This window comes from Neophocaena asiaeorientalis, unplaced genomic scaffold (assembly GCF_003031525.2).
Source record: "Neophocaena asiaeorientalis asiaeorientalis breed wild unplaced genomic scaffold, Neophocaena_asiaeorientalis_V1.1 scaffold589, whole genome shotgun sequence".
Taxonomy (NCBI): Eukaryota; Metazoa; Chordata; class Mammalia; order Artiodactyla; family Phocoenidae; genus Neophocaena; species Neophocaena asiaeorientalis.
Window position 1 is genome coordinate 1,128,715 of NW_020172683.1, and position 26,255 is coordinate 1,154,969.

The 26,255-nt window shown below is 39.9% G+C and overlaps 1 protein-coding gene across 1 annotated transcript; it reads right to left on the reverse strand.

Moving 5' to 3' along the window:
• On the reverse strand, positions 1-24,513 carry FMO1 (flavin containing dimethylaniline monoxygenase 1). The gene is given in 8 exon segments (XM_024739840.1): positions 1-711; positions 2,254-2,325; positions 2,842-3,197; positions 4,906-5,100; positions 8,072-8,228; positions 11,607-11,769; positions 14,759-14,947; positions 24,370-24,513. Coding segments are annotated over 8 exon segments (1,620 nt in total). The 3' UTR covers positions 1-367.
• Positions 24,514-26,255: the final 1,742 nt, after the last annotated feature.

Here is a 26,255-nt window from a genome sequence, read left to right on the forward strand (position 1 = left end):
TTAGTACAACCAAATCTTTTGTGAAATAGGGAGTTTTAGTTGAGATCTATGAAAATAGAAAAGAGGTCTAAATGCTCAGAGTGCTGTCTGGGACAACTCTGTCTTCTAAAATGAAACTTGAACCTTCCAGCAGCCTTCAAATGCACAGAAACCTTGGTTATCTTCCTCTAGCATTAGAAGCAGGTGGAGTTGGGAGACACTCAGGAATACCAGCGGTGGCCCTCCAGCCAGCCAGGGAAGGGCAGGGGGTGGCCTTCACTACTCAGATATGGTTTATAGCTGTGAAGGCAATGCTGTTGCAATGGGGGAACCAAAGCACTGTCCATCTACGCTGTGCATTTGACAATCCATTTAGGTAATCTTTTATTTATAGGAAAATCAGGAAAATGGCCAAAAGCAAAGCTAGAAAGCTGAAGAGTTTAAGTAAGCTTATAAAGGGAGAAGGGGATTCTTGTACAACTCTAGTTTTTGTGACCTTGAATGTTTGGTTCCACAGGGTCATGATAGCATTTCTGGCTCCTTCCCATTTCCCTGAGCCAGTCAAATGGAACTGGTATGGTGTGCATGGGCCGAAGAAGATGGTCAAAGCCAGGCGTGGATCTGTCAGGAGCAGAGAGAACAGGTTGGGCTTTGCATCGATATAGGTCAGGAGTTCATCTATGCATGGGATATAATGGGATTGTAAAGCTTTGCAGTAACACAAGCCAAACCTTTATAAAAGGAAGATTGGGATAAAGGGGAAGACAAAAAGATTAAATAATGATAACCTTAGAGCAAGTAAAAGTGCCAGAAGTAAACAATGATGGTACAAAATTTGGACTGGCTTCTATATTCTTCCCGCCATGCCCATAGCTGTCTAATGGTCTTACAGTATTATTTAAATACAAGGTGGATTCCTTGAAAATATACTCTGTACATATGGTGCTCCAAATGCTGATAATGGATCTCATATTACTTTAGTTCTGTTGTCAAATGATTAGCAATTTCTAGAAAAAAAGATTTTATATGATTTTACTATTCCTAAATCTTTCTAGAACTCAATTATTGCTTGATTTGTATAATGTGAAAACCCACAAAAATCTTAGGGTGGAATTCCCTGTAATGCTGGTATTAATCCCTAATATCATTGACTGACCTATGTGACAGAAGCTTTTACATCACATAGTTCTAATTAATGATTTATGTTATACTGGAATTCCATAATGGATATCAGGTCGTATCCCAGGTTGAGGATGAAGAAGAGACCCCTAAAGTGCTTTTGGTATTTAGCACTTTGACAAGGGTAGAACAACACTGAAATTTGGAAATACATATGAATGAGAAAAGTGATGTTTCTTAAATGCAGTGATTTTAAAACTTTTTTATTCTGCCGCAGAGACCCTTTTTTTAAAAGTGAAAATTTATATCAAAGTCTGAAACAGATAAACGGTAAAACAGATAAAACCAGAGATGTTTTAGGATTAGGAGTCGGGAAGGGGCAAGTCTCCCTCTTCGCTGGCCATCTCCCTTCCATTATCCCTGGCCCTTGGTGGTAGCCAAAGAGCAGAGCACAAGTGGAGACCTCTCCTCTAGAGAAGGTGTCAACAAGCTTATTATGCAAAAGGTTCTAGATGGTAAATACTTAAGGCTTTGAGGGCCATATTAGGGTCTCTACCTCAACTATTCAACTCTGCTGTTGTAATGCGAAAGCAGCCTTAGACAATTTGTAAATTAATGAGTGTGGCTGTGTTCTAATAATACTTTACTTATGTCACCGTGATTTGAATTTCATATAATTTCAAAATATCAAAAAATCTTCTTTCCAATGATTTAAAATTGTAAACGAGAAAAATAGATGGTCCTGCACTAGAGTAGTCATCTGAATAAAAACAATAGAGCTGAACACAGATTTTTTGAAATGAATGAATGAGCAGAACTTTCTGGTGTCAGAGCGGATAAACACAACAGCTTGCCTGCTGATTATGGATAAAGGTATAAAATAGTATCTGGTAGATGAGGATTAATTATATTTTGGTTTAGAATCTAAACTCCACGTGGTGCTAGATGACCATGGTCTAAAGTGATAGTCTGGGACATTAAAACCTCAATTTCCCTTTCTCTTCTCTTTCCTTACTCCTTAAACAGGCCTAGTTTTTTTTCTTCTCTAAATCTCAGGTGCTTCTTTTTTCTCCAATGTAACTCTCACCTTTCTTTGCTATTGCATTACCAGTTTTCGTTATGATTCAAAAAGAATGCATAGTACTTAGCTTACCCACTGGGCTTGTTTTTTTTTTCTTGCATTAACTTCCTCTATCATGACGCTCGATGGTGGTAATTTATTAACACCTGTAAAGCAAAACAAGTAAAAAGTGCAATTTAACTTCAGGTTTCAGTGGTTACTTAGCAGGTAAAGATACTTTACCACGGATCATATTTTATTTTTAGTACCCAGCTAGTCATCTGTTCTTCTGGCAGAAATACTAGCAGCCTAAGTGGATGGCTGTGGTGATAAAGCCATCAGCTGAAGAGATAAGTGTCAGAACATCTCACTACTCATTTGACGTGACAGACCCTCACAACTGGCTTGACTGGATTTTGTCATTCAATTGATTGAACTTTTTAATTTTAATTGAACCAGTTGATTCAGGCAAAATAACAGGTAGACACAGCTGATATTTTTTGATCCATGATTTATCTTTTGTGCTGGTCACGACACAAATTCACTGTGATAGTGTAATTTGGTGAACAATAGATGACTTTGCGTTGTTTTAGATAGAACCTGGGGAAGGCCTCGAAATTTCCAGTATCCAAAATAACATGGCAAACTGAACATATACATCCTGCTATTGCTCATGCACTTGCCTTTCAGGACCTGAACAGCCCATCGAGCTTGCATTTCCCCTGTGGTTATCATGGAACCCAAGGGTTTGATGAGGCCAATAACAGCCAAGGTTGGCTTTTGCAGATGTGCAGGGAAGATGTACTTGTACAGTGATGCTTGGCCATCTTCAACTTTCACCACAGTCTCATGGAGGAAGGGGAAAGCAAAGGTGTATCCAGTGGCAAAGACAGTGATATCAATGGGCTCTTCCTTTGGGGTGTTGTTAAATACAACAGAGTTTTCCTTCACCTCCTTTACGCTTGCCTTGATGAGCACTTTCCCAGTGATGATACGGCCTGGGAGCTCATTACTTAGCACAGGCTCTCTTAGTTGTGTCCTAGACATAAACACGGATGGGGAAGAGACCTGCCAGGGACCAGTCAGCCAGCCCTCTCTCCTCCTTCCCTTCTTCTCATTCTGGGACTCTCCCCTCCATTAGGCAGGAGGTGCCAGTCTTGGGAGAAGTTATCTCTGTGGGATCATGAATGACCAAGAAGGATGATGGGATATGCTTACCATTTATTAGAGTTTAGAAGCCTGAGGAGAAAGCGACCAGAGCTTTCTCTAGCTCCTGCTTCTCTTATTGAATTTCAGCATTCAGCTATCACTGTCACTTTAGAGAGAGCTGAATGCTGAAGGACCACAAGGGAGACTGGGGACTTCTATATCTGCTGAGAACTGCCGGAAACTCTCTCCTCCTAGGAAGCAACTATACAAGGGAAACATGCATGTGTTTAAAAGGAATAAGGGCAGAATTATCTTTTTCTGCCTATGCTTTTGGAATCACAAAACAAACACTTAGCAAGATGATTTTAAGTAAGCCGAGCCATTTTTGGCTTATGGTGAAGAATGCACAGAAAGAGACAATATGAGAAAATGGAAGGAGCTTTGGAGCAGGAGGTAGTAAGGGTGGCCTTGTGTCCAAATGTTTATACTTAGAGCTTGGGAAAGTCATTGGGTCCCTGTAGGCTTTCTTTTATGCGTCTGTAAAATAGGGACACTAACATTTGCCATCCTTAGTTCATTGGGTGGGATGAAGAACATATGAAATAGTATATATTTTAGAACTTCGGAAATGATAAAAGATTAGCTAAATCTGAGAGAGAAGAGATTACAATTCCTCAGGCTCCTTTTATATATTCTAGGGTTTATGGGATTAAATAAAATTCTTTATAGCTGCCATTCAGGCTGTCATTCTAAAACTTATGGTAGAAAAAGCTCTGGTGAAAAGAGTTAAACCCCTAAGAGGCCTGGAGTTAAGAAATAGAAGAGGGTAGAAATAAAAAAGGAAGGAAAAAATGCAGGGAGAGAGCAAGGTATACGAGAGAAAGATGAAGAGAACCAGAGGAATGAAGTACATGTAGTAGGAAGGGGGCTGCCTGCATATCACTTGTGGCTTGGGTACCACCTGATCCCTGCTGGTGCAGAGTGGAATCTGGAGGAAGATCAGACAGGATCTCCAGGCTGTGGTGCCACCCTGGTAATGGAATGTCATTGTACAGATTCAATGAATGAGAAAGTAAAACCGTTGGTTCTTGTTAATGGGATAAGTCATAGGTTGTAACTGAAAGGACAAGACTGAAACCAAGGTCATCTTGACAAGGAGAAGGCACTGCCCTTAGAGAGACATGGGGAAGGATTCAATTTTTCCAACACAGGCAAGTGTTTTGCTTTTGTCAGAAGAGTCATAGACAAATTATTCCCTTTTGATTGCTGCAGCTGAGGTTTATGTAACTTGCCAAGGTCACAGAGCCCACTTAGTACTAAATGAGCTCCGGCAAGTGACTGAACTTCCCTAAGCCTTAGCATACCCACCATGAAAGGGAGATTATACTACTTACTTTAAAGGGCTGTTGACAATTGTGTATTACATAATTTCACTTACCAAGCAGTCAAAAACAGTTAGCTGTTATGATTAAGTAATTTGTATGAAATTTTCCTTCACCTTCAGTCATGTTGTCACATTATTGCCTGGTTTGGATATGCCACTGGAAAGATCGAGGCCCCTTCTCCCTAATAGCTCTCAGCAGACACTCCATATTTACCTGTCTTCTGGTATTAAGCCATAATTTTCACGATTGAACCAGCTGTTCATCCTTCTTGCTATCAACCCATTCACAACTGGAGTTGGGAGAGCATTTCTGAACATGTTCTGAAATCACATCACGAGCACCATGTCCCATGGGTAGCCTGAGTCAAAGACCTGGCTGATCACCCACGCCCAGGGGTGTTCAGTAACTCTAGTAAATGGTAAGCATATCCCATCATCCTTCTTGGTCATTCATGATCCCACAGAAGTAACTTCTCCCAAGACTGGCACCTCCTCCCTAATGGAGGGGAGAGTCCCAGAATGAAAAGAAGGGAAGGAGGAGGGAGGGCTGGCTGACTGGTCCCTGGTGCTGAGGAACACCTGGAAGCAATCAAACAGGTCACCCAGTTTGACACAGTGAACAGGGCTGGCTCTGTCAGAGATTCGAGAAGTTTTGTGAATTGACAGGCACCGAAAAGTCGGCCACCCTCAAAATACATCCCTGACAAGACATTTTTTGCTCCTCTAACCCCCACTTTAAAGTTATTCTTTTGAGATAATGGTTTGAATATCTAAGGTATTAAAATGCCTTAGAACATATTATTGAGCACTTTTTATCTGTCAGGCTCAGTGCTAGACACCATGGTGAATTGTGTATTGACGTTGGCAGTAGTGAGTTTAGAATCTCATGTGAGAAGACAGTGAACAGGTGATAACAACTTTGTATGCTAATAATTGTAAACGAGAACAGGGCATGGATGGAATTGAAAGTTGCCTGCAAAGGGTTTTGACACAAACCATTGTTAGAACTGACAGTAAAATTCAGTAATACAACTAGTTTTGGTGGGTTTTTTTGTTTGTTTTTGTTCTTTTGACAGATTATCTGGCTACTTGAGTTTACCTGCTGACCGAGTTCACTAAGCTAATAGTTCTGGTACCTATACAATAAGGAGTTGTCTGTATAACTGTTCAAAAATAAAAAAAAAATTAGTCAAAAATCTGTTGCTTTGCAGATACAAAACAACTGATTTAATATGTGGTTTTTCTCCCAACAAACTGGGGCATCCACAGCTGTGGGGTGACCACAGCTGCAGTGTTAGTGTTTTTTTTGTTGTTGTTGTTGTTTGTTTTTTTGCGGTACACGGGCCTCTCACTGTTGTGGCCTCTCCCCCATTGCGGAGCACAGGCTCCGCACGCACAGGCTCAGCGGCCATGGCTCACGGGCCCAGCCGCTCTGTGGCATGTGGGATCTTCCCGGACTGGGGCACGAACCCGTGTCCCCTGCATCAGCAGGCGGATTCTCAACCACTGCGCCACCAGCAAAGCCCCAGTGTTAGTGTTTTTATTATACATCTGTTTGACCTTATAACATGATGGAGCAGTATGGTGGCAAGAACTATGAGCACATCAATGATTCTGACATTAGACATATCTGCACCTTCCTCTCTTTGTCATGATGCAGAATCGGATATGGCATTTCGGTAGATATGAATTATATCCTGAAGCAAGGGGAGTTTCTTTGTCGATATAGAAATGATGTGTGCCGAAGCATGTTTTCAGATTGAAGAAATTTCCAGTGGTTAGAGAAATAGAAATAGTAATATGTTACCCACATGTGGTGGTCATCATGGATAGGCCTGTGTTAATTTTTGCTTCAGAACTTCCTTTCACTTCCTTGAGGATAACTCCACCAAACTGCTGTCTTTTCAAGTCAATCAATTAGTCAATCAATCAATCAATCGAGTTCCTTTTTGAAAATTCCAGAAGGGAACACACTCCCAATTCTTTTTCTTCAGAGCTATTTCTACTCTTGCAATTATTGATCTAATGATTTATATTTCTTTATTTGATATCTGTTTTCCCCATGAGTATATGCTCTGTGATAGAGGGAATTTTTTTTGATTGTTCTGTTTTCCAGTGTATCCCCCATGCCTGGCATAACATTCGGTATAGTGGAATTCAACAACTAATATTGATTTGTTGGCTGAGTGGCTCTCAATGAGTTTATAGCATAGCTGGAAAGAAAATACATACCATAAAAGGTAATTAGCAATACTAAGAATTAAAAGTGCTGACCAAGGAGTGTAAATTACAATTATTACATAAATTCATACTAGCGAGATACTGGGTTGAGGTATCTGGGAATGTAAATTAAATTGTAATAAAAGAGAAAAGGGCACTGCAGAAGGGAGGGGTATGGTGTGAACAAGGAGGAAATTAGAGACTTGGGAACTGGAAAGGGCACAGAGTAGACCTGTCAGCGTGCAGTTGATGATCATGTGGGAAAATAGTGTGGGATAAAGTTAAAATGGAAGATTTGGACCAGATTATGGAGACCCCTATAATGCAGGGCTGATACATCTGCAAATTGTAATTTTTATTTTTTTAGGTAAGAGGGAGTTTTTTTTAACATGAGTGTCATAATGAGAGCAGTCTTTTCAGAGGATTTGCTTGGTGGTGGTTGGGGGGTCTGGATGGATTGTCATGTGTAGGGGGATGGACTGGGGTAGGAGTGCAGGGACTCGGTAGAATTAGGAGCTGGGGCTTTGAATGGAAGAGACTAGGATTTGAGGACTGGCTCTGCCACCTGCTGGTAGTATGCCTTTAGGTGGGTTATTTAACTTCTCTAAGTCTCAGTTTCTTCATCTGTAGTCAAGGATACTAGTACCTACTTTGTGGCTTGTTTTGATAATTGGTTGAGGTAATGCAGTGAAGTATTTAGTGCCATTTTGGGCACAGAGTAAGCAAGCCCAATAAATATTGACTATTTCCATAATTATTATTAGGAGGACAACGCAATAGACTCAGTGGGAGGTGGTATGGACCTGATGAGGGTGGTGGCAATCAATAAGGAAAGGAAGGAGCAAATGGGAGATCTTAGCAAGAAAAATTGCCAGAATTTTCTGACCTATGGGACTGAGTAAGAAACAGATGTCCCCTGTAGCTCTTTTTGACTGGGAAAATGACAAAAATAGGAAGTCAGAGAAGTTGGATTTGGAAGAAAAATGACACCTGGAATTCACAGTAACATTTATGAACATTCAAGAAAAAAATACCTAAAAAAATATGTTTAGTGTATGTGTGTGTGTTTTAGGAATTTTTTTCCTTTCATCAGTTATCATGGTGTCAAATACTGTTTGCCTGAGGCATGTGTCTTAAGATAAAGCTCCTCATTAGGTAACATCAAGAATGATACCTTCTTTGCCACATGGCTGGCCTCCATAGCAATGTCTGTGCCAGAATTCCCCATTCCAATCACAAGAACTCTCTTGTCTCTAAATATATCTGGATGTTTATACTCTCAGCTAAGAAAATACTGGCCTTTAACAGTATTTATACCTATAGAAAAACAAAGAAGTCAAATAGAAAATTTATAAGACTAGTGAATGAAACATACATGTTATTCAGTTAATAACATCCTTTTGACAGATGATTTAGGTTGTTTTCATAGCATACTCAATTTTAAGAAAATCTGAAACATGAATACATAATTATACAAGGTACAGAAATTAATGGGTGATTATTTATTTAAAGGAAGTACTTCATCTCACTAGATAGGCCTCTAGTTTTACTTACTAGATGATTACTAAGTTAAAATATCATGGCACTATAAAAAAATTTTCCCCCCAAACCATTGTGGAGTTCAAGGTTTTGGAGCATAAGCCGCCCATTATCCTTGCTTTGCCCTGCAATAAACCTTTCTCTAATTAAAAAAAAAAAATCATGGCATAAAGACTTATTAAGCTAAAGTGTAAGAAGTCATTACCTTTCAAAGTTTGACAAATAAATGGGACAGAAATATTCTATTTACTAATATTTGATCTATATAGAACTTTTCACAAGCAAGGAGCAAGAGCAGAGAAGTTAAAGGGAACTATGAGTCAGTGCTTCTACTCTATTCAGCAAGCTTTCTTGGATACCTGTTATGTTCCTGTCACTGTGCTAGATGACCTGGGAAATAAATAAAAATATGGTCCCTATTCGAAAAGATCCTTGTGGGTTCATCTTGGTGACTGACAGTAACTCAAGCTGGGTTTGCTGAGTCAGCCAGAGTTGGCTCAGAGAAAAAGGGATTCTGTTAGTTACACTGGGATTAGAGCTGCTGTTCCAGCTAGATATCTCAAACAGTTGATGCCAAATCTCATTGAAACATCAGATGTTTGGAGAGTTTTGGAAAATACTCAAGGTTGTGTAACACAATCAAAAGTAATATGTCTTGTACAAAGAAACTTTTTTTTTTTTTTTAAGAAAATGTGATAAGACATCTAGATTCTCAGGGGGTGAGTATGGATGCTGTGGCACATAGCCTTACCAAGGCCTAGTAGCTCTTTACTTCATCTTAAATCATTAGAAATCTAACATGAATCTCAGTTAGAACCCAACCACAATCTAGATCATTTAGAATTTATAAATGACGCAACCAAGTTTAAATATTAACTCAGCACAGGGACCCAATCTGGATCCAAGAACTGCCAGGAAGGGAGAGCCGGACAAGTTTAATGAGAATAATAGAATTATCCCTGAATGTTAGATTATCTTAGATTCTCAGTGGATCAGGCTGTTTTGGACCACAAATGGAAAAAATGAGACTCTGTAGCTGAGTCTTCTACCAGGCTAATACTTTCCCCACTTATATTACAGGAGAACAGAGCAAGAACTTTTATTAGGTGAAGTGGCTGTGTTAGTAAACACAGCTGAATGTATATGGTATCTGAATTAATAAAATTAGTTACCTTGGGAAGTTATATATTTATTCCAGCTGTAATACCTATTATTTTTACTAAGACATTTTGGAACACCTTTTATGGAATTGCCTCCAGAACTCATGACATGTACTTTCGAATAACTTAAATGAATTTAATTTTTGTAATGGTTAACAACTACCCTAGGGAGTATGTACAGACCAAGCAAGTCTGCTGTGGGGCAGAGAGGGAGATGGTGAGATTTGGAGGACTCCATTTCAAGTCTAAAGTCATGAAATTTTAGTGCTCAGAGGCTCCTTAACAATAATTTAGCCACGGATTTTAAGTGAGCAATTGGTAGTGGCTGGTAAGATGGATATCGAGAAGGACGGCAAGTACTGTAGAGTTCTTTTTGCTTGATTTGTGATGTATGCTAAAGGCTCCTTAACAATAATTTAACTACGGATTTTAAGTGAGCAATTGGTAGTGGCTGGTAAGATGGATATCGAGAAGGACGGCAAGTACTGTAGAGTTCTTTTTGCTTGATTTGTGATGTATGCTATTGGGTAATGTGGTCCAAACCCCTCAGTTTCTAGGAAAGAAAACCGAGGCTTAGAAAGGTTAAGTGGAAAGCCCAAGATTATATAGCTTGTTAATTGTATAGCCTAGAATGTATACCTCCAGGGTCCCAAGCTCATCCTATTTAAACTGAGTACGTTGACTCCATTGCTTTCAAGGTATGTTTTATCCTAATCTGACCTGACTTGAGTAACATCTGGGGGACAGATCCAGGATCACTGGAGGTACATGAGTTTGTTGTAAAATGAGTATTGCTATCACTCCAGGTCATATGTAGATGTGATTCCTTCACTGGACTCCTATAAAACCCTTTTCTTTCTTTTCATGCAGGCTATGTGTTGTCTTATCCGCCTCTGTATTCTTAGCGTCTTGTGCAATATACTGTAGGTGCCGAATGAATGCAGTATACTCTCTATGTCATGAAAGTTTCCGGATTCTTGGCGTGATCCTGTACCAGGTACTCCTTCCTGGGAGTCTGGAGTACCTTGCCTGCTCAGGGATTTTTCTCTGTAGGCAAGAAAAGGGTCAGGTGGTAAGAGTTCATTGTTGAATGTGTTCAAAAAGAGGCTGTTGAGTCTTTCTCAGGGACGGTGAAGAGTTTTCTGCACCAGGAAGAAGACTGAACTGCATTCCAATTCAATGATTATAGTCTATGGCAGTTTTCAGGACATGCTTTATTTTAACTTGACCTGACTTGAGTAACCTCTGGGGGCAGACAAAGGATCATCAGAGGTACGTGGGTTAACTGTGAACCAAGCCTTGGGGTCACCACAAGTCATATTTAGATGATTCAGAGAAAAATTTCCTAAAGTTTTAACTTTTTGAATCCTTTACTGCAGATGAAATAAACCAAACCATTGAATTTTCTATTCCCTCTGAGTTGTAATCCAATAGAAATTTGACATAGATTACCATGAATCATGTTACAAAAGCCAGATAAAGAAACTGAGACATAAAGATGTCTTAACTTGCCTTCTAAGGCTCATGCCCCTACTGACTATTAATCCAGTGCCATAAACCTCTGATCTAGGTAATTGCTATGACTCATAGAAACAAACAAAAATTAAGTTACTTTTTCCTTTATTCACTGATTGATCTCTGCGGCCTCTATACTCATCTTTGTCAATGCACCACTGCTGAGGCTCACAACTTGTCTAGGCCTCCCAAGTCTTAGAAGACTTTCTGAGTGCTGCCAGTCACTTAGGGAGGGACATTGAACTTTAGTGAAGCATAAAACTGCTTAGTAGTTATTCATTCTGCTCTTTGGTACTCATAAGTTGTTTGAAACAGATGAAAGCCAAAAACTGGCCAGATAGTGCTGGTTAGGGAAAAAACCCTCTTACCTCACAACTTAACTGTTTAATGGAGGAATCAATAGGAATTTATTTCCAGACCAATCCAGTGTAAGGATGGCTCTCATGAGACAAACTAAGGTCAGTTGCAGAAAAGCGTATACCTGGAAAGGAGTCCAGTGGCAAATATGGGTTAGTAAGAAAACTAGTGCAGACCATGACAGCGTCAAAGATGGCTGACTCTTGCTTCCCTTCATGCAGAGTGACTACCTCCCATTGGCCGGTAACAGAAAAATCTGGGCGTTTTGTTACACTGGAGACTTTAGTCTGAAAAAAGAATCATAGACATGGTTAATAGTTTTCAAGGTTCCAGTAAGGGCCGCTGGCTGACGTGCCAATTGACATTTCAAGTGTTCTAGAGAACAGATGAAACATAATTAGTAAGCATAACCCTAGAAATCAAATTGGACTATCAGATTGATCATAATTTCCCGGATGGAAGTATTCTAAGCTTTGAGTTGTAGAAGGGTATTTAAGAGGTGGTGTGGTCCAGAATTTTTAAGTGATTTCCTCAAATTCTCACAGTGAGTGATAGAACCAAGATTATGACTTAGGTCTTTCTATGTTTTAAAAATTATTTTTCTGTTATGTATAGTTCTCATACACAACAGTTCCTTTACAACAGCTCCTTTAATAGAAACATGGATAATATTGAATATATAATTGAAAATATAAATTTGGTCCCAAGTATCTTAGTTTATGAAAGGTCTTATAGACTATGATGTTGAAGTTTTCCCAGATCTAGAGAACTACTGAAAAGTGCTAACTTTATGGCTGAATTTGTTGGGAGTTGTCTAAATTTCAAATACAGTTGATTCTTGAACAATATGGGTTTGAACTGCGGAGGTCCACTTATATGTAGATTTTAAAAAATAGTAAATATTACAATACAACAGGATTTGTAATTGGTTGAATCTGTGGATGCGGAACTGTGGATACAGAGGCACCTGGGAAATGGAGGAAATGGGAATTTTCCACTGTACAGAGTTGGCGCCTCTAAACCCCCGTGTTGCTCCAGGGTCAACTGTGGTCTATTTTTGTTCTCATGGAGTACGTGTATATCCATGGGTACTAGATTCTGATTCAGAAAATATATAAAAGAAATTTACAAGTCAAGTTTAAAAGCATAAATGAGCCACTGACCAAGAGACTTTGCTGCCTTGCTTTCCTCTTCAGTTTTCAAAGAAGACAGACTTCTCAAGTCCCTCCTAATGGTTCACTGTCTCGTTTATAATATTTGAAGTGCTTCTTGGGTTCTACATTTGTATTAGCAATTGTCTTTTTAAAATATAAACTTTCAGTTAATTAAAAAATCTTTCAAAATAAATTTATTTTTATCTTGAAAATAATGTGTTCATCATTGAAAATTTGGAATGTATAGAGAGGAAGGAAAAACAAAACCTCTTACAGACAGCTGCTTGTGTGTACTTTCTTAAGACTGGTGAACATCTAGTTTTTTAAAGTTATTTTAAAACAGGCTTGGGAAACAGGTAGTAAAGGAAATGCTTCAGATTCAGAAATTCTGATGCATTAAATATATTTTTTGTGGACTATATCCATTGATTATGGTAGTGTTTTATTTTTATTCTGTCCCTTGGAAAATAAGGAAGTGGGGTGAAATATTCTTTGGACAACTGGAGTACTTTTATTTTTCTCCAGTTTTATTGAGATATAACTGACATATAACACCATATAAGTTTAAAGTGTACAACCTAATGATTTGACATATGTGTATATTGTAAAATGATTACCACAATAAGTTTAGTTAACATTCATCACTCCACATAGTTATCATTTTATTTTTTGTGATAAGAGCGTTTAAGATCTACTCTCTTAGCAACTTTCAAATATACAATACAGTACTGTTAACTATAGTTACTATAGTGTATATTACATCCCCAGAATTCATTTATCTTATAACTGGAAGTCTATTACTTTTGACTACCTTCACCCATTTCCCTTCGCCATCCTCCATCTACTTCAGGCAGCCATCAATCTGTTCTCTGTTTCTATGAGTTTGTTTGGTTTTTTTTTTTGATTCTACATATAAGTGAGATCATACAGAATTTGCCTTTCTCTGTCTGACTTATTCCACTTAGCATAATGCCCTCAAGGTTCATCCATGTGTTTGCAAGAGACAGGATTTTCTTCTTTATTTACCATGGCTGAATAATATTCCATTGTCCTATCTATCTATCTATCCATCATCTATCACATTTTCTTTATCCATTTATCCATCAGTTGTTTCCATGGCTTGGCCATTGTAAATAATGCTGTAATAAACATGGAGGTGCAGATATCTCTTCGAGATAGTGACTTCATTTTGATCAGGAGTACTTTTAAGGTTGTGAATGTGAATCTTATATGGTACTTGTTTTGGTCAATCTTTCCATTCATGTTACTTTCTCTGTGTAATTCTCCAAGAATTCCTTACTATCCCCATCTCTGATAGGGAGGGTAATAGAAGGGAAACACATGGATTTTCATGTGTTTCTTGCAGAGGAAGGAAAAAAGGAAGAAAGAAAGAGGAGAAAGAGGATATATTTTTTTGCCTTTGTCCTTCTATCTACCTCCTGTCTCTGTCCTCTGAAATGGGAAGGGAGGTGGGTATGGCCAATGAGAAAATATCAAAGATTTTTCTATTCCCTAAGATACCTAGAAAAGATTTCCTTCAAATAGTGACATTCTTTTGTGTATAGGCCAGTGCACCCATCCATTCATATAAAGGGATAGTAAAAAGAGAGTACCCAGGAGCTGACAGGAAGTTCTCAATGTCCCTGTGTATAGGCATTTGGCCCAAACTGAAAATCTGGTTTGACAATTTTAAGGTCCATTTGGATACTTGGTTGTAAGCATTGCAAACTAAAAGTTTATAACTGTGTATAGGCCAGTGCACCCATCCCATATAAAGGGATAGTAAAAAGAGAGTACCCAGGAGCTGACAGGAAGTTCTCAATGTCCCTGTGTATAGGCATTTGGCCCAAACTGAAAATCTGGTTTGACAATTTTAAGGTCCATTTGGATACTTGGTTGTAAGCATTGCAAACTAAAAGTTTATACATACAAATCCTTAGACAAAGCATCTCCAGATTTACTTAGGGTGATTGTAAGTAAAAGGGGAAAAGGAATCCAGCCTGGTGTCAGCAATCTTGCCAGTTCATTATCTGATCTACAGAACCTAGGGTAGAGAGAGATAATAGAAGATAGGTAGGAAACACTTCCTGACTACTAACTGATGTTTTGTGCCTTTCTTAACCTTGAATTGAATGCATTTCAGAAGGTTGAACTGGTTTGCATACATTTTGAGATATTCCAGGAATACAGAATTTGGCACATAGTTTGGATAATTTTCTGGGAATGGAAAGTCTGGGTAACAAGACATCTCCTTGCAGCTGTTGGAAACCACAGACTTGTAGAGGCTGGCTCTGCCTTCTTCAACATGTTCCTGTACAAACAGTGCATGCACATGAGTGTGTATGCATGTGTGCATGTGCATGCACACACATGAAATGGATGTTAATTTTTAGACGTTGAACCATACAATTTACATATGCTACCTGCTTTCTAATGGAATTTGCTATCCTTACTTGAAAGATGATGAATATTGGACCCCACTATGAATATCATAATCAGAATTACAATTTCATTTATTACATGCTAACAAACCTGGGATAAACTCACCTGTCCGGATTCACACAGCATCACTGCAAAATACAGGAGAATATGGAAATACACCAGAGCCAGGAAGTAGTATCTAGATGATGAACGATTGCTTTGGTTTCATGAGGTATTGTTGAAAGGATTATGGAGAAAGGGGGTTCAGATTATGAAGGATTTTGTATCTGAAGTCAAGGAATTTGAATTTCATAGAAATTCATGGAAGTGATTCATATTTAATTTTGAAAAGATAATTCTGGTTCTACAAATGATAACTTAGAGGGATCTGGAAAGGAAGGAAATGAGGCTAGTTAAGAACCTGAAACACAAATCCGTGCGATTGCCAATGAGAGCCTGAGCAAAGGCAGTGGCAGTTGAAACTGAGAGAGATGGGATTTGTTAGGTAGCAGAAAGGTAGAATGCATAGGATTGTGAAATTGTTTGGATTTAAGGTTTGGGAGAGGAAGCAGGTCAAAGGTTTCCAGATTGGACAACTGTGAGCATGGCAAAACACTAAACAATTTCCCACTCCAGTTTTGACTTGGGTAACTAGCAAATAGCAACATCTCAGACAACTACTACAAGGTTGAATAGTGGGCAGTTTTAGTTATTCATTTAGGTATGTACATTGCCTCTGTCTTTTAGATGTATTATAAAGAATTGTTCTAATTTCATTGGGAAAGTCCTTAGTATTTTAATATTGTTTACCATCTTGTATATGTATAGTTCTTTTTTCCTGTGAAACAAAAATTATTTTATTTGTGTGAACAAGTAGAAACGTGAACTTAAACCTCACATATGGAGAGGACTTTGTTCCCTCAAAAGGTTTGAGTCTAGATCTGCATGAAATATGTAGTGATAACAAAATAATATTATAAACATACCTTTGTAGTTTGAATTGATACCGATCTCATCAACTGATGAGTTCACCTTATCTTTCTTATTTGTGACTCCACATCTGACAGTCCCATTTATCCAGAATAAATCTAGAAAACTGGAATCTAAATGGCTTCTGAGAAAGATGACTATTTAAATCCTGATCTTTCATTCTGTAGGAAGATCTAAAGCAGTGTTACTCAAAGATGTAGGGACTTCCCTGGTGGCGCAGTGGTTAAGACTCTGAGCTCCCCATGCAGGGGGCCTCTGTTTGATCCCTGGTCAGGGAACTAGATCCCACATACATGCCACAACTACAACTAAGAGTTCACATGTCTCAACTAAGACCCAGCACAACCAAATTAAAAAAAAAGAAAAAAAGCAAAGATGTAGTCAGCAGAGCCAGACAAATATGAACTTTTTATAGAACCAGTCTATGACAATATAAGTACAGAAGGTGAGAGTAAGCATCTAGAAACTTTTATAGCTATAATTTGACATCGCTCAGTATCCAGGCATGTGGACTCCTTCATGATAAACGGGACATAGATCAGTCTTGGTTTTGTCTAAGTCATGTGATGAGTTGTGTGGGATTTGAACTGAGTACTAGTAATGTGGGTAAGACTACATTACAGCGTACGACTTTTTTAAAAAATTAATTTAAAAAAATTATTTATTTATTTATTTTTGGCTGTGTGGGTCTTCGTTGCTGCATGTGGCCTTTCTCTAGTTGCGGTGAGTGGGCTTCTCATTGTGGTGGTTTCTCTTGTTGCGGAACACGGGCTCTAGGTGCATGGGCTTCAGTAGTTGTGGCACATGGGCTCAGTAGTTGTGGCTCGTGGGCTCTAGAGCACAGGGTGAGCAGTTGTGATACATGGGCTTAGTTGCTCCGTGGCACGTGGGATCTTACGGACCAGGGCTCAAACCCATGTCCCCTGCATTGGCAGGCGGATTCTTAACCACTGCACCACCAGGGAAGTCCCCAATGTGTAACATTTTAAGGTTAGTTTGAAAACTGTTTTCCAAAAGTGCATAAAAGCTATAATTATTTTCTTTCATTGAAAGATAATTGATATTCGCTTATAATTTTACAGAATAAATGATCAGAACTGACTACTGATAAAGGACTGAAGTTAAATTTTTAAAATACAGCATTACTTGCTTCATTTTGGATAGCAGTTAAAAAAATGAATACCCTGAGCTTGCTGAGGTTTCTTTAAAATCTTTTCTTCCACTCCATTCTCATATTCTGTGAGCCTCATTTCTCTACTATGTGTGTTGTTAAGCAAAATTTAGAAACAGTTTAGATATATGTTATCTCTTGGGAGGAGTGCTCTTATCCATCCAGCCCAGATTAGATAAAATGACAAACAAGAAGCAAGCTTAATTATCACATTATAAACCTTAAGTATTAATATGTACAATGTGTAGTGAGTGTGCCTACGGGTGTTTAATATGGAGAACTGATACTTCACGCATATGGTTTTGTTTAGCAAAAAGCTACGAGTGTAATAGTGATTCTCTATAGTTATTGCCTTGTGCACACTTTCAAAGAAGTTTAAATTTATGTTTTGAAATTTTTCTTTGTTTCATTTTCACCTTTCTAATAGTTCATTTTATTATATTTTACAAATATGATTGTCTAATTTCTTGGAAATTAAAACAAACCTGATTCTTCTCCACAGTTTGAGAAGCACAGCTCTCTAGATTTGTCCTTCTAAATCTTGTTAAGAATTGCTCGGAGAATCTTATTAACATGTAGATGCTGACTTAGTAGGTCTGGGTGAGCCTGAGATTCTGTATTTCTCACAAGCTCCCATGCAGATGCTGCTGGGTCACGGACCACGCTTTGAATAACAAGACTTTAGAGCTGTCTTGCCGATAGGAATGTGATGCAGGCCACACATGCACTTAAAAAATTTCCAATAGCCACATTAAAAAAGGTAAAAAGGAACAGATGAAATTAATTTTAATGGTGTATTTTATTTTACTCAATATATCCAAAATTTTATAGTTTCAACGTGTAATCAATATAAAATTATTAATGACGTATTAAAACTTTTTTCTTATATTAAGTCTTCTAAATCTAGTATATATTTTACACATCTGAATCCAAATGCTAAATTTTCACTTGAAAAAGTGGATTTACATACCCAAATTGTTAACAAATACACTTAAAAATTCTCCAATAACTGAATTAAGTATTGGTTTTAAAATTAAAATGAATTAAAACTAAATTAAATAAAAAATTCAGTTCCTTAGTCATATCAACTGCATTCCACAGTTACATGTGGCTGGTGGCTACCTTATTGGACAACACAGATTTAGAACATCCTTAAACTTGAAGCCAGGTATTAGAACTAAATTTAGTGCTGGTTTGGTATAGTTAAAAGTGATCAAGTTTCCTCTGGGTTATAGGAAAAAGAGAATGGGAATAGCTCTAAAGAGCTGTAATATTGAGAAGTTGAGAGCAAACAGAAGGGGAAGAAACTATAGTAAAAGGAGAAAAACATCAGTTATAAACATTCTCCGGTCAGTTTGTGTATGACCAAAGCTCCCTCACTTTTCTCTGGCATCTGAGAGCATCACATTGTAAATAATACTTTGTTAAAAGCACCAATTTCTAGTTAACAACAATAAAAGGCTAAATTTGGAATACATACTGTTAGAAGGGGGGTAGAGATGTGCATAATATCATGTTGTAAAGATTTCCATAAAAGTAGTTCAAAAAAATTTAAAACATTTTATAATGGCATGTTTAAAAATCAAAGAGTAGTAGAGACTCATTGGAATTGGATAAGTCAGGGAACCATGGGGACCTTAAAACAAATGAACCCACAAACAAAAATAGAAAAGAAAAAAAACAACAACTCTGCTGTGCAAAATTTTGGAAAATAATTGTAAAGGCAGGAAGAAGAAAACCTTCCAGGAAACACTGAAGCCTAATGTGAAGTAATGTATCACAGATGCCAGCTGAGGAGAAACTGTAGCTTAGTATGGAAACCTGGCCTTTAGGATGGAATCCAACAGCACTTTGCTCTGTCTCTCTTTCCTCCCACTGATTGTGTCTCCTGGTAAAATACAAGGTCAGGAGTGTTTCAGATATATACAGAGAGTACGAGTCCATGCCACTCCTGAATGGGGTTTGCAGGTCCTAAGCCCTCCCCTCCAGTGTTTGCCTCAGTGAACAAACTGCCCCAGTGATTCTCAGGCCCTGCTGGGACCCCCGGCTGCAGGCACTCTTGTCATTGTCTCTGTGTGTGTGCCAATTACCCTCTCTGTGGCAGTCTGCATGTGGAAGCACATTTTTCCTGAGAATTGATGGGGGCACTTAGGGGAAAGGTTTTTGTCTTGAAGGTAAAACTGAATGAGAGGGGAAGGGAGATGGATTGTACAGAGGGGAAAAATAATAAAGGCAAGAATGGAGGGGTTTCTGCCTTCCTGGTCCACTTGGTCCTGCAATACAATGGGAAAGACGTCATATTCACTAGAATACTTCATGGGATTCCATGGACAGTCCAGGATTTGCCTGCCTTTATTCCTGAGCTGTGGCACAGACTCTAGAAATGCATGGAGTATAGTTCTTGTCAGCACAGACCACGGAGTCAGACAGCCTGGGTTCATATTCAAGCTCTACATTTTTAGCTGGGTGACCTTGGGAATTTTCTTAACCTCTCTGTGTCTCAGTTCCCTCTTCTATAAATAGGAATAACAATACTACATAACCCCTAGGATAAAATGAAATGATAGTTCTAATGCATTTAGAATAGTGCCTGGTAAGCTCTCAAAAAATGTTAACTGTTATTTGTAATATTCTTCTTCTAAAATTACCGTGGAAATTTACTTTCTCAAGCTTTGTGTCCTCCAGAGAGGATTATAGGCAACGGGAAGAAACCTTTGTCAGGTCAGAGGTTTCTCCTTTCTCATTTAAAAAATAGATAAAAAATGATAATAAAAGTCACTCCTATATAGATACATAGAGACATTCTCTCAATGCACTACATTCACAGCTCTTGTTCTTTTTTTTTTGGCTGCGTTGGGTCTTCGTTGCTGTGTGCAGGCTTTCTCTAGTTGTGGCGAGTGGGGACTACTTTTCATCGCGGTGCACGGGCTTCTCATTGTGGTGGCTTCCCTTGTTGTGGAGCCCGGGCTCTAGGCACGTGGGCTTCAGTAGTTGCAGCACGCAGGGCTTAGTAGTTGTGGCGCACGGGCTTTGTTGCTCCGTGGCATGTGGGATCTTCCTGGACCAGGGCTCGAACCCATGTCCCCTGCATTGGCAGGTGGATTCTTAGCCACTGTGCCACCAGGGAAGTTCAGCTCTTGTTCTTAAGAACAATTACTTCCTTCTTTTCTTCTCCTTTGAACAGCCGGAACACATTTTACTTTGTCACTTCCTCTCCCTATGGAGAGTCAGACTGTCTACAATCTGTCCAGAGTCTGTAGATCTGTTTTCAGATCTACAGCACAGGGGAACTGTGGAAACCTCAGAGGAGATTTGAGGAACCCCCAAGAGGTTAGGGGCCTGTCAGGTGTATCCCCTCCAAGATAATATGAATTCAATAAATGTTTGTTTAATATATGAATAAAAGGAAACCTACTAAGATTACTGAACTTTTAGAAATAAGACTTTTAAGAAGAAGTAAAATGGTACCCAATTAACAAATCATTTCAGCCCCTGTAAGAATCAGGCTTAACGTGCCTAAAGAAATAGCTGAAGAATTCCTTAGTGATTTAAGGGGGTGAAGTATTACACTTCATCATTGCCCTCACTGAATCTAAAAATATGTGGTGCATGAGGCGCATAGTAGGTGCTCAATAAATGTGGAATAAGTGAAAGGTTACATGTGCAGAAGAAAAGACCTCGATGCGCGTAAGGAAGCACGTCATTCCAGGGAGGGTTATTGTTACAGAGATGTGATGGGTGAAGCAGAATGTGTTTCTATCAGCGTAGTATAATTACTTCTAGAGGATGTCAGTGTGGTTCTACATTAAGGCTATTTCTCAAGGCTCCTTCCTATACTAAAATTCTCTAAGAGTAATATTAGTTATGAGTGACAGAACAATTCCTGACATTTTATTTCTTCAAGTATTCCTCTACAATCGAGATAATCAGCCAATATCATTACTGTTTGTTCTAAGCCTCCCTTTCCTCTCAAGAGCCTGAGAGAGTTGGTTGTGGAACAGATGTTCCACACTTAACCTCCTGCTGCCACTTGAGTTGGTGGTCACAGGTGGGTTCTTTATCAATGTATCTCTTTTCTTTTTAAACGATGCCAACCCCTCCCCCGCCCCAATGAAGGATGGACTTTCTTTTCCATTGCAACCTTTGTCTGCTTCCTCTCATTTTAAGACTGTGGTCTGGAAGAGGCCAGAGTTATGCCCGTGTGAGTATCGAATTAAGTGCAGTAGTTTATAATCTCTGTAATGTTGGGGGAATCTCTCTATTTGTAAATGGAAACCTTCTCTGTATGTGTTTTATTGGGTTTCTGCAGTTTGCCTGTCTATTTTTGCATGATGGCCCCTTTCACCCAGGACAGGCACTAAGGATCCCCCTTGTACATTTTCTGATAAGCACAGCCCTTGCCCGAGCAGACTCTGTAATTCTGCAGGTTTTGAATGGGCCACTTGCTTTGATTGCAAAGACACCTCTAACAGTCTTTCATGGTGTGTGTGTGCATGCGTGCATGTGTGTGTGTTTCTGTGTGTGTATCTGCTGGGGTAGAAGGGGGAAGGGATGTCTCTAGAAAGACCCAGGAGAGTCATAGCATTTTAGATCTGGAAGTCCCCTTTAAGGTCACTTAGTTTAGAGATTTTCAGTCAGGCTTTAGAGGAATCTCAGGGTAGTACAGAGGTGCCTTAAAGAGGCTGCTGTGTCAAGAGAGGGCTGCTGAATGAAGGTGGCGATGGTTTTCCCTACCTCCCAGGACCTAGTAATTTAGCTCTTATGTATTTTTTAAACTAACTCTGCGTTCTTACTTTACAGATGAGGTAATGGGGACTGAAACAAGTTGTTAACTGGGTACCATTTTACTTAGGCTACCGCTGGGTCACCCTCTTTCTCATCCTTTTGATGTCCTATCACGTGCCTCACAAGGGCCTCTATTTTTCTTTTTCCTTCCCCTTCTGTCTCTGAGAAAAGTGTGTCTCTCCACTTTTCCGAGGCAAATCCTTCCACTTGGGCCTGCAATTCCACTTCTTCCTTTTTTTGCCAGGATCTTGTCTCAATTTGGGCTTACATATTCAACCATTTCCTATCATCCAGATATTTTCTCTTTACCTGTAAACATATATGGGTCTTCCTATCATGCAAACAAAACAAACACAACAACAGAAAGACATCTTAACTCTGCTCATCATCCATTGCTTTCTAAATTGAGTACGAATCCCTTGCCCAAACATTCAGCCACTGTCCTCCCCTTTCATTATTTCTCTTACAAGCACCACACACACCAATAAGCTCTTTTTATTTTCCAAGCATGCCCAGTACTTTTTCTTTACGGTTTCTTCCCTGGCATCTCCCACTCAATCTCATTTGCCTGTTGAAATCCTTCAAAGTCCACCACACACCATCTCCTCCATGAAGCCTTTCTTGGCTTCCCTCAAGTGAATGTAATCCTGACCTCATTTAAATACCCATAGCATCGTTTCTGACTTACAAGATCCTGCCCTTTTCCCATCAGACTGACAGCTCCCTGAGGCAGGATGACTGTTTCTCATTTTTGTGTCCGTCACAGCTCTTTGTGCATAGGTGTTTGACCTGCCCAATCACACAGCCAGTTGGGCACAGCTGTATCTAGAACTTATTTCTCTTGATTCTTACATTAATAGTTTTTGTGTGTGTGTGTGTGTTAATAATTGGCTATCTGTGATTTATATTAGGAGCATTTTTGTCTGGTATGCCAAGGTCTCTGGGCTTACTTTTTGCTTTGATTGAGATTACTTTAACCAAGTAACTCTACTCTGGCAGTTTTATCCTGGAAGCTAACCCTCAACCCCAATGGAGTAGTAGTACTTATCTGGAATACTGTGTTAAGAAGGATTCTGAGGCTCATTAGGGGAAGGGTATAGTGTTTGATTAGCAATGTTTTCAATGGGCATGAGAGGCTAGAGTTATGGCATTTGTGTCAGGTTTCTGCTCCCCTTTCGGAATGTATGTGGTTTGAATCATGGGAACAGATGTTCTCTTTTCCCTAGGCCCCTTGGGGAGGACTCTGTGCATTGACGGTCACATTTGGTGGTTGGACACATTTCAAGATATGCAGTTCTTCTTTATGTGAGCTAAGCTGGTCTATGCTGGGACTGAACTAGGAACCTTGGCCTCTCTGGAGCTTTGCTCACTGACTTAGAAAATAATTACTTTATTCCTGTTCCAAGTTCTACCCTTCTATAATAAGGGAATGCTAAGTGTTGCTTTCTCTCAGTCTCTTAGGACTCTGAGGCCAGGATATCTGACACCTTGCTCCTTTTCATTCTTCCTGACTGCTTTCTCCTTAGCACATTTAAAGCTCACGGGATATGTTCCTGCTCTCCTGAGAAGAAGGGAAAATAGGAGGTTTGGGGAGATCTGATGCAAATGACTCCCTGGCTGAGCCGTGGAGCTCACAGGGTTTCAGTGGCCTCCAGCAGGGCCCCCGTGGTTTCCCTGGACCCCAGGCCAGTCAAGGGTGGTCTTTATAGTTGCCTTTCCTCCTACCTCACCCCTTTTCCCTCTCCAATGCATACTGTAGTCCTGAGAATATTATTATTTTTTTTGCTCAGGCAACAAAAAAGTCTCCAGACTCCTCACATCCTTCACTTCTGATTGTTCTTGACATGGATTGGAATTGCCTGGACAACAAGACCTTGAGTATAGGACTCATCCTATACTGAGTCTTGTGTCGCTTTACTTCAGATAGAGCAGAGCTGGAAAAAGAAGCATGTATAAGCAGCTCAGTCTTTCAGGCAGAGGCAGAAATTCCTGTGCTGTGTTTATACCATTGCCCCCAACACTCAAGTCTCTTGCTTCTGACCCCCAGGTTCTGCTCCTGCCCTGCTTGTCCTGAGTTTTCCTGGCTTGTCCCAGCCACTCCATCCTCTTCTACCCTTCATAGGCATCTTTATTCCTCTTGGCCCCGGATGAAGTTTGCAAGGTGGCTGATGCACCTCCCACCCAAATTCAGGCTATTCCCTGCTTATTTTTTAAAATCATTTTCAATGGCCCTTTCTGTCCTCCTGTTCAGCAGATGTTCTGGCGCCTATGGGTGCCAGCCCTTGTGGAAGAAATTCAATCTCTTTTTGCACCAGTCCAGCCCTTTTCCAACGGACACACAACAAAGCTGTCGAAGCCCCACTTACGGTGAATCTCCACAGCCCCCCAAGGTCGTCGCTCCTCTCGAAGCAGGTGGGCTCTAGTCCTTCTTCCCGACAGCGCTTGATGGAGGCCAGGCCACTGACCCCAGCTCCTACAGTTGCAACTCGCTTGGCCATGCTCTCCCGCATGGGGACAATGAAGCAGAACCTTTTATTCACAAGTGAAAGCCCCACCCCATCCTTGGCTGCTCTAGCAAATCAGGAAAAAGAATTTGAAAGATTAAGGGATTTGCTCCATTCGAATCCTCTGTAGCTGGTTTCTGGTGTTGTGAATGTGAGAAGAGAAGTGTTCAGGTCACTGGTTTAACCCTGTGCTTGGTATGTTCCCACCCCCTCACTCGGAGCTGGTTCTAAATTATAGTACGACTGTTGTCAAGACTGTAGCTTTTGGCAGAGTGGCTGAAATCGGATCCTTTAGTGGATGGAGTTTTGCATTCGGGACTGTGCTGCTACCTCTAGCCTCCCTCCACTCCCCGTAGAGTGGAACAGAGCAGCAGACCAGGAAATGATCACCTTGTCAAACATGGTGTTTCATAAACATATGAAGCTGAAGCTCAGATTGGTGTAGTGTCGTGACACAAGGCCTCACAGCAGCTGGTGGAGCGGAGTTGGGATGAGGAACGAAGACACCACGACCACCACAGGTGCTGCTGCAGCACTGCCCGGGCCAGTCCCAGCCCCTAGCATCCTGCCAGGGCTCCGGCTGTGCTGTCCATCCTTCTACCTGCTGCCAGTGCCTGGTCACCAGTGGAAGAGAGAGGGTGTGTGGTGGAAACGTAGGCATGGAGAATCATCCCTCCTCTCTCCATCGGATCCTGATTCACTTCTAGGAAGCCATTGTGTCATCATTGAGGGAGGATTGTCTGCTCCTGGCCATGAGTTAACATGAATTTGTGAGAATGCTGAGAGGCAATAGAGTGTATTGGTTAAGCGACCAGACTCTGGACCAGATTCCCTAGGTTAAAGCTCAGTTCTGTCAGTTACCTCTCTGTGATCTTGGGCAAGTTATTTAACTCCTCTGTGCATTATAAAAATGGAGAAAATAGTAGGAGTTTCCTTGCAGTGTTTTGTGAGAATCAAGTGAATCAACACATGACAGTTGGCTTAGCAGTGCTCCTGGCACTTAGAAAATGCTCAATAAATAGAAGCTATTGTTAACTATAAAAACATTTCCCCAAATTGGCTTCCTCTTCTGCCTTTCCCATCAATGAGCCTCTGATCTTTTAATTCCTGTAGCACTTAGGTCAATATGTACACCTTTAACACTATACCATGTGATTTTAGGTGGTGTTCTCAAATATTTTTTTTGTGAAAAATTTTCTCTCCCCAAGTTAGTAAGTTTTTAAACCACATGGGTCACAGAGTAGATGCAAAAGCTACCCCAAAGACATTTTTTCCCTGAACATTTGCATTTTCTTGTTTCACAGATGAGCTGTCTCCACAAAACTGAATATACATCTTTTGATTTTCAGGATTGGGAAACAGAGAAGTAGTTCGACTATAGAGACTTCATCTGCTTTGTTCTCTGCTGTGGCCCCAGTGTCTAGGGCTGCACTTGGAACATAATGTAACTGATGCTCAACACCCATAAATATTTCTTGAATGAAATGAAAAGGTTCATTTTTTTCAGGTGTCATGTAAAGGTGTTATAGAGTCAGGTGCTTCCCTGTGGCAACTGGATCTTACTTACTAGGGAAAAGCTAGTAGCCTCCCTTTGTGAGAAGTCATGCTCTGGATCCTGGTAGAATTGCCTTGGGCTCCTTTGTAAAAGAGGTTATCTGTACTGACTCTTACTCCAAAGGCCTGATGCAGTACCGTATATATTTGCCTTTAAACATTTGAAGAATCATCAGGGACAGAAAGATTAGAAT